The sequence below is a fragment of the Lucilia cuprina genome, chromosome 4 (assembly GCF_022045245.1).
Source record: "Lucilia cuprina isolate Lc7/37 chromosome 4, ASM2204524v1, whole genome shotgun sequence".
Taxonomy (NCBI): Eukaryota; Metazoa; Arthropoda; class Insecta; order Diptera; family Calliphoridae; genus Lucilia; species Lucilia cuprina.
In genome coordinates, this window is record NC_060952.1 from 100,087,294 (window position 1) to 100,109,481 (window position 22,188).

At 26.1% G+C, this 22,188-nt stretch overlaps 1 protein-coding gene across 1 annotated transcript in view; it reads right to left on the bottom strand.

Annotated features, from left to right (window-relative positions):
* LOC111690260 (dipeptidase 1) overlaps positions 1 to 22,188 on the bottom strand; it is a 31,282-nt gene that overhangs the window by 4,346 nt on the left and 4,748 nt on the right. The window contains exons 2-10 of the mRNA XM_023452713.2: positions 16,730 to 16,932; positions 16,181 to 16,337; positions 15,091 to 15,223; positions 12,290 to 12,440; positions 11,001 to 11,070; positions 8,541 to 8,717; positions 8,244 to 8,328; positions 7,714 to 7,789; positions 7,106 to 7,244 (exon numbers count right to left, since the gene is read on the bottom strand). Coding sequence (XP_023308481.1) covers positions 7,106 to 7,244; positions 7,714 to 7,789; positions 8,244 to 8,328; positions 8,541 to 8,717; positions 11,001 to 11,070; positions 12,290 to 12,440; positions 15,091 to 15,223; positions 16,181 to 16,337; positions 16,730 to 16,896 — 1,155 coding nt within the window. The 5' untranslated portion in view covers positions 16,897 to 16,932. The remainder of the gene's footprint in view (positions 1 to 7,105; positions 7,245 to 7,713; positions 7,790 to 8,243; positions 8,329 to 8,540; positions 8,718 to 11,000; positions 11,071 to 12,289; positions 12,441 to 15,090; positions 15,224 to 16,180; positions 16,338 to 16,729; positions 16,933 to 22,188) is intronic.

The window sequence follows — 22,188 nt, forward strand, 5'->3', positions numbered from 1 at the left end:
AAATATGTAAAATATATTATAAATAGTTCTAAAAAAGTGCCAAAAAATATTTGAAAAATGCTAGAAAGGGTGCTAGGTGCTAGATTATATTTTTGGGTGCTAAATGAGCTAAAAATATGCTAAATCTAGCACTAAAAGTGCTAAATTGGCAACACTGCTGCAGAGCATCAATGTTGCCAGATGAGCTGTTTATTAACACGACTTTAACCAATTTTTTTAATTTTTATTATAGAATTTAGTGCAGTATCTGAAAATCTAAACCTGAAATTGTGCGCAACTCTGTAGGATATATATCATATATTATACTAATAAACTAATGAGCATATCTGGCAACACTGCTGCTAAATAAAATTATGAAATTTTCATTTTACTAGGATTTTTGCTATACTTTGTTTTCCGGTTATAAAAAAATGTGGTGAGTTTTCTCTGTCATGCTTTACTGCATTTTTATTCAGCAGGTTGTTTTTTATCTTTCATTTGCGTTTTCTATTCTAAGGGTATTATTATATAAAGACCCATAGACTGGAAGACAACACATACATAAGTGGTCTAAGATGATAACAATGGCGATGATGATGCTCTTAAGTGGTTTTTTGACAAAAGAGCAAAAAAAAAACTTAAAAAAAATTGAATAGCAGTAGCGAGAATGAAGAGAATGTTGGTTTGCATAAATGTTTTTAAACAGGAATTTACAATGTTGTTTAGCACATACTTTGAAATTGTTATTTAAACAAAAGCAGTTTTGAAGTATTTTTTCTGAATGCTTAAAAAAATCTGTGAATATAAAACACATAAACACTTCAAACACCGGTTGCATTAGAATTGCATACGTAATAAAAAACCCGTTTATGTAAACAGTTTTGAAGTAACATAACGTTTTTTTTTAATAAATACAGATTTACGTTTTTGACATTACTTTATTAGTGTCAAATTTTATCGCTATAGTGACATTTGCAAGCCAGTTATGGATGGAAATTTTGGTTCCCATAAATAGAATTAATTGGCTTTACAGCAAGGTTGGCAAAAGTTAGGACTTATTTCGATATTGGTATTTTAGCGTTACTGTATTTCGACTTATTTCGGTTTTAGTATTTTAGCGTTATCGGTTATCGGATAGCGATAGTGTACTAAAATGATATTTAAGCGTTTATTTCAATATGATTACATTCGGCTAAGACCAATATTTTGAGAAATGGTAATGATTAAGTCATGATTTTGTATAATTTTTACTATCATTTTAACATAAAGTTAATTGTTTTTTTTTATTCCTCACTTTATTCGACAAAAAACCTAGATTTAAAAAGACTATAAATGTATTAAATTGTATAACTAGACTAATTTCCCACGACAATTATTCTCGTCTTATAAACCTTATTTAAGAGTAAAATATGTATTTTGAGTTATAACAAAATCGAAAGGGCTCAAAATGTAAAGTGGTCGAAATGGCTGTGGAATGACCCAAAGTAAAAGTCTTTAAAATAATAAATAAATATAAGAATTAAAATCTCTACTGCCTAATGAAAAAGCCAAATAATTGCCACTTGCTTTTCATTTTAAGGTTATTCGATAATTAGCCTTAAATGTATACACTACGTATGAGTTATTTTTTGATATCAATCATTCGTCAGGTTCTCCAAATATGTTTAAGTTTATTATCCAATAAAACACAGTTCTAAGCATCTAAACAATCATATTTTGGTTTTTATCCAAATCTGACTTTTTATCTAAATTGACAGCTCACATTTTTGGACTATTCTCACCTAACTCAATTGTCAATTTGGATACCAAATAACATAATTTTTTCAGAAATTTTATTTTAAATCGACAAGTATATAATAAATTTTATTTTATAATAGTAACACGTTTTTTCGCTATATATTCCTTAATAAAATTTACCCTACTTTTTCTCGATCTAGTAATCAGTTTTCATTTCAGCTAAATTCAACTTCAAAGGGTAATAATTTTTTTATACTATTTTACATTTGTTGTCCATAAAAATGAGGAAAACAATAAAATATAAAAAAATATCTCTATACATCAACACACAATAAAAAAATGAATTTCCTTTTTTTCCATTTTAATTCATCACGATGGTTTAAAATAATAAAATGCATAAAAATTTCATAACATGTTTTAAAATTTACACTTAAATAAATTTTCGGTGTTTTTTTTTTTTTATTTTTTTACTTTTCCATTTTTATTTCGACAAACAACTGGAAAAAAAATAAATGAAATTCATATTCCAAATACGGAAAAAAGAATAAATGGAAAAAAAACAGAAACTCAAGGCAAAAAACTTTACGAGGCCAGAAAGAGTCATCCTCATCAACATCATACTGCAGTAGATTTTAATAATGAAGAAGCAACCGTGTTTCTCGTGTTTTTATTTTCCAACTTTATCATACTCAACATACACTTATGAGTATGTACTCCACATAGAAACACTCGTATAAGCAAACATATACACATACATGTATAAATTGAGGATGCTAAAAGTAAGCTGGAACTGCCCTTTTAAATTAAAAGAATAGAGCACAGTACAGGGTATAACAACTTTAATACAACAAAAAATATTTTGCTCCTTTATCAACATAACCACCATTATGCATAAGTGGTGTATGGTACCAAACCGAGTGCCAGAAACAGTATGTTGACATTATATTAGGTACAATATTTAGAGAAATATGTTCATCACAAACATTTAGTCCAAGTCCATGTCAGAACAAGGGACATTTCCGAATCAATCCAAAACATGATTAAAGTTTTAATAGGTAACATTCCTATTTATTATTTTATTGTTTCTAATTTATGGCCCAAATCCTGTGTTGTGTCTTCTTCTATTTTTATATAATAGTCTGTATGATATACATATGCAGTTTTGTTGGAGCATTTCATGTATTTACATTTTTAATTACGACTTTATGAATTAGTAATTTTTTTCGTGTTGCAAGTTCTTTATTTACTACAACACTTTCAAACATATACGCATTGACATGGTGTGTGTGTATAAGCAAAAACTAAAGATCCGTTTATTTGTGCTATTATAATCAAACTCACATAGACACCGCCATATACTAAGTTCACATTAATGTAAAATGCAGTATAAAAATTTATTATTTCATGGCTGTTTTTTCATTACTACTTTTAAATTTTACGTTTTTTCTTTTCTTTATTTTATACATTTTTTGGCAGAATAAAGGGGTTGGTTGCTGCACATGTTCTCTGTTGATTATTAGCACATTTGCCTTCAACAGCTTCCAAAATGATGAAAAAAGTAAAACAATTTATAGCCTTTATTACTAAAGCAAGTGGTAAAAACTAATTAATGTTCCCTGCTCTACTGACTTTGTAACCTACTCTCTATCACTACCACCACCATCAGCACAATCACACAAACAATATTTTTTTTATTTAAATTTCTTTGCCATTTTTCTTTTTTATTTTTGAAGGGGTAATTTGAAATTAAAATATTTTTGTTAATGTAGTACTTTTTTTTGATATTTTACCCCTTTACAATTGTCGTTCATTTTTCGTAATATCGCTTCTTAATCTTTTAAAATTTCTCTGTTATTTTCTGCTTGGCATCATACACTCATAGCAATAATCATTAGGCGTCTGTTATTAATTTCAAACTTTTTAGCATTTCTAATGATGTCATTACATATTTAATTCCTTTTTCGTTTCTCTGTAAAATAAATTATCCTGAACATTAAAAAAACAACGAATCTATTTACAATTAAAACTGCCTTGATTGTGAACATTGTGCTGTGATATGAGTGGAACATTTTTTGTGAAAGAAATTAAAACATATAATTAATTTTATTTTTACCTCTGTGCTAATAATGAAAAAGTAAAAACTCAATTTGCAATCAAGCATGGCAAATATGTTGAAAAGTTTAAAAGTTAAATCAAAAGTTAAAAATTATTTAATGACAAAGAGAAATGTTGCAAGGAATATTTATGTTGTAAATACTTAGAAAATTAAAAAAGTTAATAAAACCATATGTATGAGTATATGGAGGTATAACCTAATTATCAGACGACTTTCGAAACCTTCTTATAAATCTTATACTAATGCTGTATATTAACTATCCCTTCTTTTTTCGTTCACAAATTCTATCTTATAACCCACTGTATCATATAAATTGACATTTCTTTTTTTTATAATTTTCTTTCGTGTCTAGCTGCGGTTAAATTTAAAGTTTCCTTTATGTTTTTGTGAGTGTCTGCATTTTTTTTATAAAATTTGCATATTTGCTCGTAATATGCGAAGCATAAAAAATCTACAATGAACATTCAGTTTTATATTGCAATTTTCACAGAATTTTCTTTTTAATCGTTTAATTTTTGTCTTATTATTTTTGTTTTTTTTTCTCTTATAGGCCATTACAGATATTTTCCGCACCACAAAAGTGCTGAAGTTATGATAGTGATATTGTCATTTTTAATATTTGCATCTTAAAGTTGGTGCTTTTTTTACAATTACTAAAGTTTAAGAATGCATTTTTGATATTTAATATCTACAAAAGTTTAGATAACTGTGTCAAGATTATGCTGCTTTTTCATTTATAAATAGTATGACAAAATTTGGTAATTATAATAAAAATTTTTCGATTTAATTACTTTATAAAAAGGGTAGTTTTATTTAAAGAGATACATTACAAAGGATCTTTTTATCTTATATTTTTAATTCTAAATGTGTAATTTTTGGGGTTTTTAATGTCAATAGTCATTTGGAGCACTTTTCAATTAATTTAAAGTAACATTTCTATAAACATTTTTTTCATATATTTTTCATTTCTTTATTTCTGGCACATTACAAAACTGGGTCTAAATATTAACATTATTTTTTATTTTTAAAAAGGAATTTCCATTTAATCCATTAAGCTGTTTTTTGTGTATTCTCCTTGTGTTTTCATTTCTTATTCTTCTGTTTTTTCAATCTAATAAAATCTTAAATATGACATGAGAAAATAGTATAAAAACCCAATGTAATAATGTGAGATGCCTTTTTAAATGCTTTTAAAACCAAAACAAAGTAGACACATTTATGTTGCCCCAAACAACAGCAACATGAGCAATAGAAGAAATCTCGTTTGACAACAGGAAGGGGGAAATAACACAGTAATAATAACAACAACAGCAAGAAAAATTATGAAGAATGAGGTTTACTTGTTCACACAGACAAAGAATGAAGAAAACCACCTTCTGCTCGAAAATATTGTATGAAAAGAGGCATGTAACAAATAATAACAATGTAATATTGTAATAATACAAACAAAAAAAAAAGAACGAGGAAAACTAAATAAAATAGAATAAAAAAGAGCCCAACATTAGAATGGACACAGACAGACGGACATTCCTTATAACTGCTTACACACAGAGATAAATAGAACAAAAAAAATTTAAAAATAAAAAACATCGTTTTATACTCAACAACTCTTAACAATTTCCTTAAAGAATTTCTGTTGAAACACACAAAAAATGCCCTTTTCTTTATGTTTTTAGTTTTTGTTATTGTTGTTATTAGGCGGATTTGCAAAAGAATGAATTCCTACTGGGCGATGTTTTCATTTCAAGGACACAAAGTAAATCTTGTTTTTTAATAAGTTTAACGAATTTTAATTTGACAAAATTTACTATTCAATTGAACTTAATTCAATGGTCATAAATTTAAATTATTCCTTAGATTTAGTTTTATTTTAATACATTAAACAAAGTAAAATTGATTTTATAATGGATTTTTTAACGTTTTATAAAAAATTCTAATTATTGGCCTTTATAATGACTTTTAGAAAAGGCATAAGTAGGAATAAATCCCTAAATATTTTTTAATTTTACTTGTAGAACATCAAAGCGTATGCTTATTAAAAACACAAGTTCGTAATAAATATTATTCATACCACATGTAGTCTTTGCAGATCCCAGTTTATTTGTATATGTCTACCGTAAAGTTTACTTTTATTATCTGTTTGTTCCTCTAAATGCGAACAAACATTTCTTTCTTATTTTATATTGAAAACATTAATAATTTTTCAAATTTATATGTTGTTTTAAATATAAAAGTAGAAAATACTTGTTCTTTCGCATTTGGAGGGACAGGCCCTATGCCATTTATTATTTTAGTTATTGTTCAGTTATTTCGTTTTGAATGATATTAAATTCAAAAAATATCCTTTAGTTGCATCCCCACATATAAATTTTCAAAAGTTTTTAATTATACATATTTTTGAGAAATAATATTCTCTTTTTAGCTAGTGTTATATTAAATAGATTTCAACAAATTTTTATTATTTATTATCCAAAATTTCAACCACAATTTAGTGAAAACATTTCATTTAAATTATACGTAGAAAGAAAAATAAGTTTATTTTAACAATACATTCCCTGAAAGAACTGCTTCATAGTTATGTTGTTAAATGTTATATAAGTAGGTAAAATAAAAGCTACTTATTCATGGCTACAATGAACAGAATTGTACAAGTATAGAAGAATGTATATTTTGTGTATATGAATAATAAAAAGCCAGTAAACTGCTTCATTCTTCTAACCAACACACAGAGAGGCAAGTAGAGCAAAATTCTATTCTTCATGGCAACCATTTGTTACCTTAACAAGCATTGTCGTTTTACTTCCATCATACAATTCTTAGAGACTGTTTTTCTATTTCCTTTTTGCTCTAACTTGGCTTTGGCATTATTATGGTTTTTAATTTGACAATTTATCAGTCAGTTGTTAGTTAGTTTGTAAAGATGAATATGTGGCACATTCGTATCAAGGTATTTACATAAGTGCATTTGTGTGTGTGAGATAGTTTTTATTCTTAAGTAGTACACGTTGAAGAGGTATTAGTGAAAATGCTAAAATAGCTTTTAAGCCTTAAGAATGTTAACAAAGATATAAATGTTTATTTTCTTTTTTAACATGATTTTTTTTTTGTATTTCTTGCTCACTTCGTACCCTGTTATCTGAACCATTTTATGGCCAACATAAAAATGTCTTAAGATTTGTAACCCTTCTTTCTTTAACATTTTTTTCAGAATTTATCAGTATGGAGAATGAAAAAAAAAATCAAAAAGAATTTTATTTTGTTTTTGTGACTTACCGCTTCAACTTCTTTAAATACTCGTATTAAATTTTTTCCTGCCAGCTTAGCAATATCCTCTTCAGACCATTTATCAGACTCTAGTAATGCAGCAAAAAGATGAGGATACTTGGAAACATCCTCTAGTCCTTTGGGTACACTAAAATAAAAATTCAATGAAAATATAAAGCATAACTCTTATAAAGACACACAAAACATTCGCCCACAAAATAGGAAAATAATAACAACAGACTGGACTAACAAACCAAGGCTATAATATAACTATGTATGTATGTATGTATGTATGTATGCATGAACAAGAGCAAAGAAGGAAATCCTACATATACATATATTTTGGATAAATCTGTATAAAAACTATGTCAACTTAAAATATTGTGTTTAAATTGAAAATATTAAAAAGTCTGCTTATAAAAATTATGTTGCAAAAAAAAAACCGAACAAAAAACCAACTAAAAGTTTAACGTAAAAAGATTTCCATAAATAAAATTTAACATAAAATAAAATAATCCAACAAGCATTTACATATAACATTATTATTATAATATTTATAAAAAATGTCAAAAAAGAGTATATTTGCCAGACGGAAAAAAATTAAAGAAAAAACTTACAGATTAACACCATCGTAACCGGCTCCTATGCCGACGTGATCCACTCCTGCTACTTCTCGTATGTGATTTATATGAGCTTTAATAATATCAAAAAAAATTATAAAAATAAGAGAAAAAACGGGAGTTTATAAATAAACATGTTCTTATTATAACGTGTTAAATGTATACATATATGTATTACATAAAGATTTAAAGAAATAAAGTGGAGAAAGTACAGTAGTCCCTCGTTTTAATTCATAAATTTTTATTTAAAATTTAGAAAATAAAGTTTTATATATTTTTAATTAATCGCTTAATTTTAAAGCGAGAAATGTTGTGAAAACATACATTTCAATAACGATATTCAAGAGATTATTTATATATATTTCTAATAACTAGAATTAAAACGAAAAACTTGTTCTCACTTTATCTACTCTCATTGTAGGACTCTTAAAATATTTTTATTTTTTTATAAAGTATTTATTTTTTTATTTTTGCTAAAACATATATTCAATTATAATTTGCATAGTGTAAAAATATATTCTACTTACCAACGACATCGTGTAGAGTTGCTTGTCCAGAACAACTAACAAAATGCGGATAGAATGCAACCATTACTAAGCCACCATTTATAGCCTTGGAATTATTCAAATATGAAATTAAAAAGAGAGAAAAAAATATATTCCACCAAAAGGAAATAAATAAAAATGTTAGAAAAATAAACAAAAAATAAAAGTTATAATATAGAAAAAAAATACAAATAGAATAAAAAAATTAATGAAATCAACATATTTGTGCTTTCATTTTATTTTATATTCAAATGCTAAAGTTAAAAAATAAAAACTTACAATTCTTTGCAAGACATGGTCGGGTACATTACGCGAACTGTTGCATATGGCATGTGCGGAAGAATGTGAGAATATAACGGGTGCTTTTGAAGAACCCAAAGCATCCAACATTGTGGGCACTGAAACATGTGACAAGTCAACAATCATGCCCAAACGATTCATTTCTTGTACGACCAGCTTTTGAATTTACAACAGCAATAGAACAGTATCAACAGCAACAGCAACCGTAGTAATTTTAATAGATCCAGTTGTAGTTTTAGTTCCAAACACATACAACAAATTAGAGGCACCAGTAGCAGCAGCAACATAAAAAAATTTAAATGGTAAAAGAAAACAAAATGCAAAATTATTTTAAGAATTTGTTGAAAAAATTCTGTCAACTTGTATAAATGTTAACTTGACTAAAAAAACTGCAGAAATAAAATAGTTACTGAAAAAATTATATAAAAAATTCGAAATGTAGGAGACAGAATGAGAGAAAAATTTAACTCGCTTCTTCCATACATATAAATAAGTTGGATTATAATACGTTTTTTTCCTCCTCTCAGCAAATAAATTTTCACCGGAAATTCCTGTTTGCTACAAGCAACCAATACACAGTTATAACGAAACAAGTTTGTTTGGATGTGTTTACGTATGCACTTTCAATAACAGTATACAAAAGAATTAATTGTTAGTGATGTTTTACAGAACAGGAATTTAAAAAAAATGTATAAATTGACTTGTGCTAATCATGTTATAGGTCACATTATGTCAAAATCTGATCCACACAAACAATGATATATATTTTTAATAACTATTTTAAAAATTGCTTATTATCTACATATTTCCTCTTTTCAATTTTATGGCTTATTGAATTACAGTAATTATTTTTAGAAATAATACCGAATAATAAATTTATATTACAGATTAATGATGTTCATCTTTAAATGTTGCCAAGAAAAACAGGAATTCATGCACAAATTCGAATGAAATAAAAGAAATTCTTTACAAACTGATAAAGTACACATATTCAAATTAGAGTGGTTCATGGGAAAAAATTTATGTATATTTTAATCTAAGTTTTTCCTTTTTTTCTTAAATCTTTAAAATAACATTAAGTTTTGGATAATTTCTATTGAAAGATATTAACCTCCCAAAAAACAAAACTATATTGGTTATTCAAATTAGTTAATAATAATTATATTTATATATTCAGTTCTATGGAATATTTATTTATATGTAAGGATCGATAATCTACAATATAAAAAACAAGTTTATAATATTTTTAATATAAAAATTATTTCACTTGGAAATATTTAAAACTTATTTGAGAACCAGCCTAGTATAACAATAAGAATCACCAGGGAAACCAAAATATCGAAATGCATCTTATTTTTAAAGCATATTTTTAGTTTCTCTGATTATCACAATCATACAATGATTATTATAATAATCATAATACATTATTGTTTATGTATATATGAAAATATATGATTCATTTACTCATACATTTATATTCCAACCATTTTTCCCTCTATAAATGGAAGGAAATATAGAGAAATTTATTAAAATGAAAAAAAGCTAACTAAAGGAAAGAAAAAATACATTGACTAAAATCTCATTTTAATAAAATTTTAACGATACTAAAACTAACAGCACAAGTTTCTATTAAAGAAAATTGCTGCAACAAAAAAATGTAAAAGAAGGAGAAAAATTACTAAAATTGTCTATTAAAATGCAAAACTTAATGCAAATTCCAATTACTTTTTTTTACTTTTCCACTACAGTGAAACAAAATTTTTCTTTGCAACTAAATGCAGTATCAGTATTTGTACCTCGAAATATTCAGAGTAAAAAATAAAGAAATAGTGAAAAAATATACAAAGTGCATAATATCGTACTATTAGTTTGGCTAGTTAGTTGAACGAAAAAAATTACAATTACAACTGGAGCAAGAGAAAAATTGAGCTTATATACATATTTTTAAAGTTATTAATGGATTCTTTCTATTTTGTCAGAAAAGAAGATGTACAAAATGTGAAGTTTTGTTTGTAATTCAAGCCAAAGAGATAGAAGCTAAACTAAAATTTATTTAATTGAATGCACATCAAAGAAACTAACTAAATTCAATGACATTTTTAACATTTGTAAAAAAGGGGGACCTTTTTTCGTTTTCACCAAGTAAAATTAAATTGCTTATTTAAATTGAAAAATGTTGCAAAACAAAATGTAACAAATTCGAAATAGGTTAAAATCTAATGTGAAACTTATTAAAGTATCTAATTTAAATATGTTAATTAACTTAATATTGTCCTTTTCATACCAATCACTAACTATGTAGGTTCAAATCAAACACTTGGTGTAATAATGTCAACCATAATTTGATTCGTTCCTAATGAATTATGTGAATTAACTCTTAATATTTTAATAAATTTTCTACTTCCTACGTTTTAAAATGATTGTTAATAATACACTTACCTTTCCAAATTTTGATAAACCACCAATATGGGGATATTTGCCAGGTTCGTCAACTTTGCAACAGTCCGCCCTAAAATGAAATAAATAGAAATTTAAGTTATAAGAAAACAGGATTTTTTTAACATATTTAAAATTTACAACATTCTGTTTTACAAAACTTTCCCAATAATATTTACTTTGAAAATATATTTTCTTTAAATATATTTTACTTGTTGAAAAAAGCAATCCCAAATGACACTTAAAATTCGTAGATTTCTTTTCTTATTTATTTAGTACAGATTCCTCTGGATATTTACTTTTCCATTCTTGTATTGTGTATTGTTTAGTCAAGCTTTTCGGTATAATATGTACAAGGAATTTCCTTAATGCACCATGCACTCCAAAGGAAAAAATACACATCATTACCCAGTGTATAAGGTAAATATTAAAAACAAACTCGCCCACTTTTTAAATAAGTAAAAGTTTTAGTTATTTTCAGTATTTTAGTTTTGATATTAGTAAGCAAAAGAATAAGTCTTTTTAAAATCATATCCAAAAACTGCATTAACAAAATAATCATTTGAACTAAATTAAATACTAATTTAAGAAAGTATATGGGTACCAGCCATTTTGGGAGCTGTCGGCAACGAAATGCTAATGTAATAGCTTTAAAGGGAAGGGAGCTTGAGGCAGTTAAACTGACAAACACAAAAGCATTCGACGCAACAAAAATATGGTAAAGCCTCTTGTAGTAATGAAACAGTGGGTAGAACCACGAAGATCCTATGTGGTGATCCCGATGAGAGCAAGACGAAAAATCTCCTCAAATGAGCAAGTCTGATGTTACTATGATGGTATTCTAAGTGTTCACACAGGATTACAAGCACATCTATGTAAAATTGGACGTGCGGATATAGACGAATGTAAAGTATGAGGAGTGGACAGAGGACTATGGAGCACTATCTTTCTCACTGCCAGGCGTTCGTAAAACTTAGATCCAAGTATCTTGGAATTGATGTTATTTCGGAAATAACATTTCTGACTAACACTGATTGCAAAATTCTTAGAAATTACATCCATGTAACTGAGTTTCTGAATACTGTCCTAGGTGTATTTCTTCGGATTTCATGTAGTATACACCTATCAAACTAACCTAACCTAAAAAACCATAAGTGTACAAGTTATTTTTTAATACATGACAGTATTTCGCATTTTCTTTCAATAAATTTCTATGTTATTTTCTATTGTTCCTTTAAATAGTAATTTAGTAAGGTTTTCTTTTCTTTCTTTAAATTCTTTCTTCTACTTACCAAGGTGTATTGCAGGTATGTGTTAAAGTCAAATAGCGAGCACCGAGTTGATAAAACATTCGAAGTACACTTAAACTTGTGCCAATTGCATGACCGCCTTCTACTCCAATTAAACTGGCTATTTTGCCACTTTTGTGAGTTTTCTCGATACCTAAGGGAGGAGAAATTTAATGTTTTAACGGAAATATTTTTGAATTTAAAATAAAACTTAAAAAAATCGAAATGATTGTCAATTTTTAATAAGCAAAATGCGTAAAAAACCTGTATAAACAAAATGTCCAACTTTGATCTCCTCTATCGGAGAAGTTAATTATCCATAAAGCTAAAAATGCGTTTTATATTTATGTTTTTCTTTAAAATCAAGGATTCAAGTTTCCTACATCTTTAAGTTCTAAATAGTTTAAAAAAATGTTAAAATTATACACAATATAAAATAAAAATGGTAAGGGCGAGGGCATCATATACAGTCACTTGAAATAATGGAACAGTAAGTAGATCCACTAGAATTTAAGTGATCCCCCAAGCGGAAGGACGCGATACGATAATTTCGTTGATACAGTTTTATATAAAATATTTCCACCAAAATTGTTTTCGGATCTAATGTATTAATAACATATCACTTGATATTTCAATCCCCTTCATTCATTAAGAACCCATTCCTTGACAACTCATTAATATAAATTTAACATCAATTCGTTTCAATAAAATTGACATGTCAAAGTTATGGTAATTTTTTTTATTAAAGAAATAAATGAAAATCATGTTGAAAGATAGGCTTTGTAAACTCAGTGTAAAAAACAAGCCAATGTGGTCAGTTTGATTACCAATAAAAAAAATTAAATAATAACATGTATGTGTTAGAGTATATATATATTCATATAAAAATATATTTAAATAAAAATTTACATCCACCAAAAAAATTTAATGAAATACTTACAAATACATAAAAAATATAGCAAATAAACATACATAAATTTGCTGCATTTTGGTATTTATTGTGACAACAAATGTTAATTGTTACTGAAGTCAGTGACACAGAATGCATATCAATCATGTCAGGTGTCAATAAGGTTGGTTAACATGCAAACTTTTCTGTGTGTATTCCAACATTGGATAAAGGAATACTTATAGGAATATTTGTATGCACTAAATAGGATAGCATTGATCTTGTTTGGTGGGAGAGGGGGCACTTTTAACTTTCACATAATTGTTCACAAATACAACATTTTGAATCCATATATGAAGTGAAAAACTTTAAAGACGGGGTTATATACTGTAAATCTTTTTGCTGTATAGGTATACTGCCACAAACACGTATTTATTCAAAGAAATTAACTAAATTTTTCAAACAAGGTCGACAAATATTTTCTGGGACCAGTCTAATATACACACTTTCTCTAGCGTCAATATCTGATGAAGTTGGAACTACAATTAGGCCATATATACAATAAAAGTATAGTGTTTTATGTGTATTGCAAGTATATAAATATATATTCAAATATGTTCTAGTGTGTGTGCCTCTATGCTGGTGACAATCAGGCTATAAACTGAGAGGAAAATACATAAAAATTTGCACCCACATATAAATATGTACATACAAATATAGACATTATTCACATATATGTATATGTGCATGTATTTTACATTTAACACAAACAAATTTGTCAGCGATTTATTTATTTATTCTTTCAGTGTGTGTTTTTTTTTTTCTGCTGTTTGCACTCAGAAACATACAAACATACATACGCATTTTAGTGTTGATGTGTGCACACGTTTGTCTGAAAATACATTTTCCTGTAACATCTTGTGTCATCATCATGTGTTTTTAATCAAACGACTTTTCATTGATTTAACAAATGTTTTAATTGTTATAAAAAATTTAACAATTGTACAATCATTATCATCATCAACAACATCGTTATCGTCGTCAAAGTCCGTCCATATCCTGTTCAAACAATTTCTCAGAGTGCATAATAAATACATTTAATTACAAACATATTTACTCGTATTTGCCATGGTTAATGAATTATAAGTGTTTCTTGTTGTCGTTTTAAAAAGACAACAATTATCAGATGTAAATACAAATACAAGTATACATATGTATGTAAATGTGTTGATAAATCGATAATTATGTAAATGGAAAAGGTTTATATGTATGCATTTGTGTGTCAGTTTGTTTTATGGCAATTATAGACAACAGATATACATATAAAGTGTCGTTTTTTACTTAATATTTTAAAGACATTGACATTAACTGTCATGTTATTATTTAAACAATTAATGATCGCTTAATTTATCTACTATCTTAAAAAGAGACAAGTTAAAACCATTCGACATGGCTTGAAAGTTAAAGAACATAAAAATACTAAAAGCATTTAATCAATTAAAAATATGACCTCAATGAAGGACAAATAATATAATATTTCTCACAAAATGCTTATTGTCGAAAATAATTTTACTTTTAATTAAATAATAAAATATCTTTGCATTTATCCAGATCATAATTGCTAGCTAAAGATACTTATAGTAAACACTTAATCATCTTATTCGTTACTTATTGCTATAATTAAATGAATCATATTACCTTCACACAAAATTCTAAATTTAATTTGTTGTAATACGAATAAAATATATTGAAAAAAACGAAATTAAACTCGTAACATATCAAATTGATAAGGATGACAATCACTTAAGCTCATTTAAAACCATTAAAGTCTTATTTACAATTACTTTTGCAGATATTTATCTTTTATTTCATTTTCTTTGTCTAGATATATTTATTTATTTATTTTATTATTTACCTGAGGCAGTTGTTACAAGAGACATATGATGCGGATATAGATTGACTAAACGTCGTATTAGATCTATTTGTTCTAACGTTAACTGTACAGCATCCAGATGTTGAGACGAACAGGGGGCATATGCTGACCAAAACTAAAAGATAAAGAAAGACAAAGATATATGTATACAACGTTTTGTTTCTTAGCTAGGACTTTCAATTCAATTTAAAGTCGAAATTTAAATATTTAACAAAATAAATTTTACTTTGGGCATAAAATTACTTTGATATTGGTTAGTATTTAGAGAATAAAAAAGTCTGATTATGCAAATGACGACAAATGTTCTTGTCTTGAAGAGATAAAAACTTTTTCATGGCTTTAAACGTCAATTTATATACTTCATAAGCAATTATAGATTTACTGAATTATTTCACTGCGTAAAAAAATTACCATGATCTTTAAATGAAGAAAAAATCAAAAAACTTAAATTCAAAATATACTAACTCACAAATCTAGGATTTTACAGCAACCTTTTAGTCTTGTGATAAAAATTGAGATTATCAGAATCGATTTCAAATTCTATACAAAAAATCGACTATTACCAAAATTATCTATCTATCTATCTATATCTAACCAGCTTACCTTAATTCATACAGAATATTGACCCTTAAAATGTTAACCAATTCAATTCTCTTCATAATTAACATCACAAATCTTATAAAATAAAATCTTTCAAAAAATATTCCCCAAATAACCTTAATATTATCGATAATTCAAAAGTTAAGTTGTTCTATAATATTACCTATATTGCTTTAATAACAAATATTAGCTTTATTTATACTACATATTTTAAAACATACGAATAACTTTTATTAATAAACAAAACTTTTAAATGACCTTAAAACTTATTTTTCCAATATGTATTTCATTTAACAAACAAAATGTAATTTTATGCCTCAACACTCTAAAATATTATATAAAAAAATAAATAAATTTTCAATTTAAAAACTTTTATCGCATAATAAAATTTTAATAACAAAACTCTTAACAACTAATAAAAAAACAAAATATGTTAATATGAAATTGTTTAAATAAATAAACAAATAAATACCTGAGCTGACACCATTCCCTCTTTGAGTCTCCTCAAGTCTGTGTGACTCCAGGCACTGTTCGCCCATGGTTGTATTTGTCTTAAATCTCCACCAAAATGAAAATCTTTCAATTGATTTTTTAAAAATTTTCTTATATTCCAGGGTAAATCGTTGTGTCTGATCAAGAGAAAAATTGGGTAAATTATAAAAATATAAAAAGTGAAAAAATTAAAGTTTCTATAAAATGTTTTATAATAATTATGTCTGAAAAGTTTATTTTTAGTGGAAGAAAAAAAAAACAACTCCAAAAAACCTTAAAGCAGAGAACGAAAAAAAATTAAAGAATATTCCACCAACCAACATTAACTGTATTTTGGTAGTTTAATTAAGTGGTTTTTAATTTCTTTTTGTTCACGCTTTATTTTTGCTATTTTGCTCTTTCCTTCTCCCCTTTTATTTAACATGTTTTGTTTTTTTTTTATTTTATTTTGTTGTTTTTAAATAAAGCTTGTGGGGTTTTGTTGTTCACACTTTTTGTTGTTGTTATTGTTTTTGTTTGTTAAACTTACCCGTCTATTAATGGCACTTCCTTTAACACATTTTTCACTCGCTGCAGACGATAGTCGAAATCGTTGGCCGAACATATCACTATCGGTAAAACCAATGGAAAGTAAACAAAAGTTAAGCAATTTAAGCCACAAAGCACGAAGCCTTTGGGAAGCTTCCGCGATTTCATTGCCTTTTTAAAGTGGCGTCGTAATTACTTTGAGATCTGAAAATTGAACAAAAACAAATACAAATAAATTACAAACTTTTTTTATTAACTATTGCTTGCTGTGTACTGTCAGCGTCAATAAAGTGGAGATTATAGGCGAGTTAATAGTATAAATGAAATTTTATGACTAGTTAAAAACTTTAGTATTAAAATAAGATGGTTATAGCTATATAAGACAAATATTTACATATTTTTTTCTATTAACCTATTTAAACTAATATTTATGGTTTTTCAACTTCCTTAAGTTTTGCTTGTCACTGTATTTATTCCATTGAGTATTGAGTTTTGCAACAGCAGTCATTTTCTTTTTAATTTCAAATTAACCAACTTCTTTTTTATATTATTCTTATAGCTTATCACAAAGTAGTTTTGCTCTAAATTATTTTAATTTTTTTAATTTATTTTATTTTCGAATAAAATTTTAAGCGTTATTAAGTTAATTTTATTGTTTTATAAACTTACTTTAATATTGTGGGTTTAATAGTATCTATTATCAAATACTTTCAAAAGGATTTTCTAGTTACTTTTAATAGTTTCATTTAAATGCTTTTAAATTTCTTTAAAAAAAAATATTAAAGTTTTTATATTTTTTATAAATAAAATATATGTATGTATATTTGTTTTACTTAGTTCTGCATTCAACTGTTAATGAATGTCTTTTATTTGTTTGCGTTTTTTAACAAACTTTATTCAAACTTAAAACTGTAAATTGTTGTTAGAAGGACATCGCTGTGAATTCTGCTGTATTCTGGCCACAAAAATCCTCATTTTTTTGTAAAAAAAAATTTTTTTGTTTCTTTAAAAGTTTTTGCTCTGTTAATTTGCGTTTGTTAAAAAGCCATAAATGTTACACTCAAATTGAAGAGTTAGTAAGAATAGAATAGTAAAATGTGAACGTTTTATTTGAAAAGAGAAGAAACCAAATTTTCATCAAGAGTCGAGAATTTATAACAATTGTACTTTTTTCGTACGTTTTACTTACGCACATTTTCCATACAAAATTCCTACAATAAACCATAAATAACTTTATTAAGCATTTATTAACGAGTACAGCGAAACGATTACACAAATTTTCAATTTAAAAGGAAAAAGCTATCTGAAATCCTTTGGACAATTTTTACTAAAACCATTAGGTGAATAAAATCCTATATAACCAAAATGTCTAACTTTGACACCTCCATAGCCGGGACTTCTTGACTGATTGAGCTGAAAATTTGTGTCTGGCTTACTATCTCTTGTACTAACCTTCGTTCAAATTTGATCCAAATCGATTTTTTTGAGTTGGGTCACTTTAAATGGCCCATATTTAAAATGTGATTTTTAATTAGTGTTGGGTACCATATGGTAGACCAGCCCGACTATACTTTCCAACTTTTATCATACATGTTTTAAAGTTCCAGTTACTTTTTCTTAATTTATTTCTTAACTATACTCTTATATCTCATTCAATGTATAATTTGCGTAAAACAGTTGGTGTATTTTTTGTATAAACACATATACATATAAAATAACTACAAATACGCATACAATATCTCATATTGTGCTGAAAACAAAACAATTTTTGCTGGCATTATAAAGAAAAACTTTAAAAATTTATTTTTTTAAGTGAAATATATAGAAAACAACTACAACAGCAGCATCAGGAAATGTATGAAAATGAAATCCAAATGTAAAATATACTAACATTTGGTAAAAATTAGGTCAATCACGTCATACCCGTCAATTCCATAATTTTTTAAAAGGAATCTTCTTTAAAGTTTGTCGAGAGAGAGAGAGAAAAAAATAAATAAACACAAAAACTAAACAAATACTTAGTATACAGAAAAAACAAAGCAATAAAGAAGATAAACTATAAACTGTATTATACATATGTAACTAACTAATAAGTATTTACCAGGACTAAAACAAAAAAAAAAACAGTTTTTAAATTAAATTTTTACATAAAACTTTAAAATGTGCTTTGAATATAAATTTTTTAAGAAGTTTTATAACAAAAAAATATTCTTCAAGAGAAAAGTTTTAAAAATAATTTTATTATGTAATAGTTCTTCATGTTAAAAAAACAATATAAATATATTTTATATACATATATACTACATACATCTATGCCTAATCCAACAAATATAACAAAGGAAAATAAAAATCAAAAAATATTTATTTATAAAATTTTTACATTTCATTTCAATTCTTAACAATATAATACTTAGAACGTCTCAATGGGAAATTAACAACAAAAACACAATATGTCAAAGTCATAGTAATCATTAGTTTTCATACAATTTAAAACTAAGAAATAAGGAAACGAAAAACTTTTATTAAAAAGAAAAAATAAAACAGCATCAGAACAGAATCAAACCAAAAAAAATCAATAATATAATAAAGAAAAGCGCAATTAATACTCGTATATTCGCAGTAATATATTATATCACCAATACACAAAAAGTCAAAGCAGGTCATGGCGTTTAAAAAGTATACGCAATTTTAGCGAAATTTTCTTTGAATTATTTAAAAAAAAATCTTTAAAATTGTTTACTGTCTAGCGTCCTTTTTATGCGTAAAATTTATTTTGCTTTACTTTGATGTTATTTTAATATATTTTTTTAACAGAAGTGTGTAAATATTTTGCACTTATTTTTTTTTCCTTTTAATTTTACAAAAATGTTTATGAATTTTACGAAATTTGTTAAAAGGTGCGAATATTGCTACTGATTTATAACGAAATTAAACATCAAAGTTTATGTTTTTGGTTTTATAGTTTTGGTATAAGAAACTAATATTCTTCACCTGATTATGGGTGATATTAAGCAAGTTATGTTTCGAAAACAAACATTCACAAATTGGTTTTGTTTGGTTCATTTTTGATTATCTTCAGTCCCGTACCAGCGATATAAAATCTTGATCTTGGTATAATATTTTCAAAAAAATTCTGCAATCGTTTCGAATTAGGTGTCAAAAAATTCCGTAATTAAAATTTGTTTAGTGTATTTCTGGTCCACAAAAAGACTTTTATTGTATTATAAGGGGCACATAAATTTCAAAATATTCTGAAATGAACTCAATGTTTTTCTGTGTGAGCTAAAAATTACGACAATTTTGACACCTATTTCAATAAAAAGCGAAATGGTTTTCAAATTGTGAAACAAATAACAATGTAACGGAATTTTTAAAACCTATTTCGAAAAAAGAATATATTTTATTTTTTTTAATTACACTGAGGTCAGGATTTTCAATCGCTGGTAGGAGAAGCTATATAAAGTCTTTGCTAGTTATTGCTAGGACTAACAGGTAAAAAATTACACACATTAAAAACCCTGTATTCAACTGCCTTTAACTCAGGTAGTTCTTGACCAATAGAGCTAAACATTTGTGTGTAACCTAGTATTATTTTTTTCAAATTTCATCCAAATCGTAAGGACACTGATTTTTAGGTCACAAAGACAAGAAAATGTCCTTATAGATATCTATGAATATTAAATAAAAACGAAAATTTGTAAGTTTTTATTCCGTTCTAGCCAACTTTAAAGTTCCAATATAATTTTCTTTAAAACTTTGCACAGGAATTGCTATAAGATATGTGTTACTATATATGTGGAAAAACTAGGATAATATTTACTCTGTAAATTTTATAACGTCTCTTGCATTTCTCAACTAGTTTATACATCTTTAATCGCATCTATGTTTGATATGTATGTAGTAGTGTAAATATTAAGGTATCAGAAACATGTGCGAATTCTGCTAGATTACACACATTTTCAAAGTTTTTGCTTTTGTAAACATTTAAACAGTCTCGTTTAAACGATATAAGTCCTCACATTTTTCTCTCTATTATAAAAATTTTAAATAAATGCTACAAAAAAAAATCTATTTTAAAATGAATTTTCTCTTATTTCTCCTTATTTTTTATTTTATTTAAAATCGACTTAAGATAAATATTATTCTACTCCTTTTCATCAATGTTTCATTTCAAGAGGGTAAATTAAGCGTAAAATTCGTATTAATCATAATAAATGTTGACAAAAAATACTCGTAATTGTTTTCATTTCATTTTACACAACAACAGCAACGCAAACAACAACTAAATAAATAAACAAAGAAACAAACAATTTAGTCTTCAAAATTATACTCAAATTTATGTACATAAACAAACAAACAAACAAATAAAAATATATAAATAAATACAACTGCGAGTACATTAATGCAAATATTTATTGTATTTATATGAATGTATGTTATGTCTGTGTTAGTGTTAGGAAATGAAAACTGTCATACCCTGCAGTACGACAAACTAGTTCTGAACTACTGATCTCTTGTTTATACAAAACTCGAATTGTTATTGTGAATAACACGTTATTTTTGTAACAATTTTTGAAATGTGCCATACTTTAAGCAATACATGTTGCTATCATAGCGACATTTTTAAAACATATAATTTTTCAAGGATTAATTTTCATAAACATTGTAACAAAACTTATCAAATGTAAAGTATTGACTACAATCGACAAAATATTAACCACTTTATTTACCGGAGGTAACTAGATAATGGAATAAGCTGAAATATAACTAGTGAATGGTGACAATTGGCACTTTCCGCACTGTAAGGTAGTCCTTACCAGTTAATAATATATATTCATATGTATATGTTAAAGTATTTTTAATAAGTATGTATTATTATTATTGTTATTATTATTTTGCTTTTAATACATTTACCAAAACATCTCAACGAGGAAGAGCTGATTCTTATGACTATCTAGAGATTTTCTTATTATAAATATTAATAATTATTATTTGATTTTTAGTTCCAAATATATGTACATACATATGTATGTATGAATAATGTACATACAAACACAATACAAAATTCTAAATTTATACACAGTACATAGCGAAATCATGAACAAAATTTTAATTAAAACATGTTTAGAAATATTCAACATTTTCATCAAATATTTAAATTGAATTTATAACAAGGGAAAACTAAGTATTCAAATAGAAATGATGTTTGTTAAAATAATGAAGAATATTTAACTAGAATATAAGATTAAATCTTAATATTTCTTACTTTAGAATAACAATTTAGTAGATGATTACCAGAAAAGTTAATTTTTTTTTGGTTTATTTTATACATAATATAATAGAGTTTAAGTTTCGGCAAAATAAGGAAGAATTTATAGTTACTTTTCTCAAAATTATAGAAATAATCCTTAGTTTTCATAAAACTATTTGTCAATGCTTAATTGAATTGCCGGAATTAAT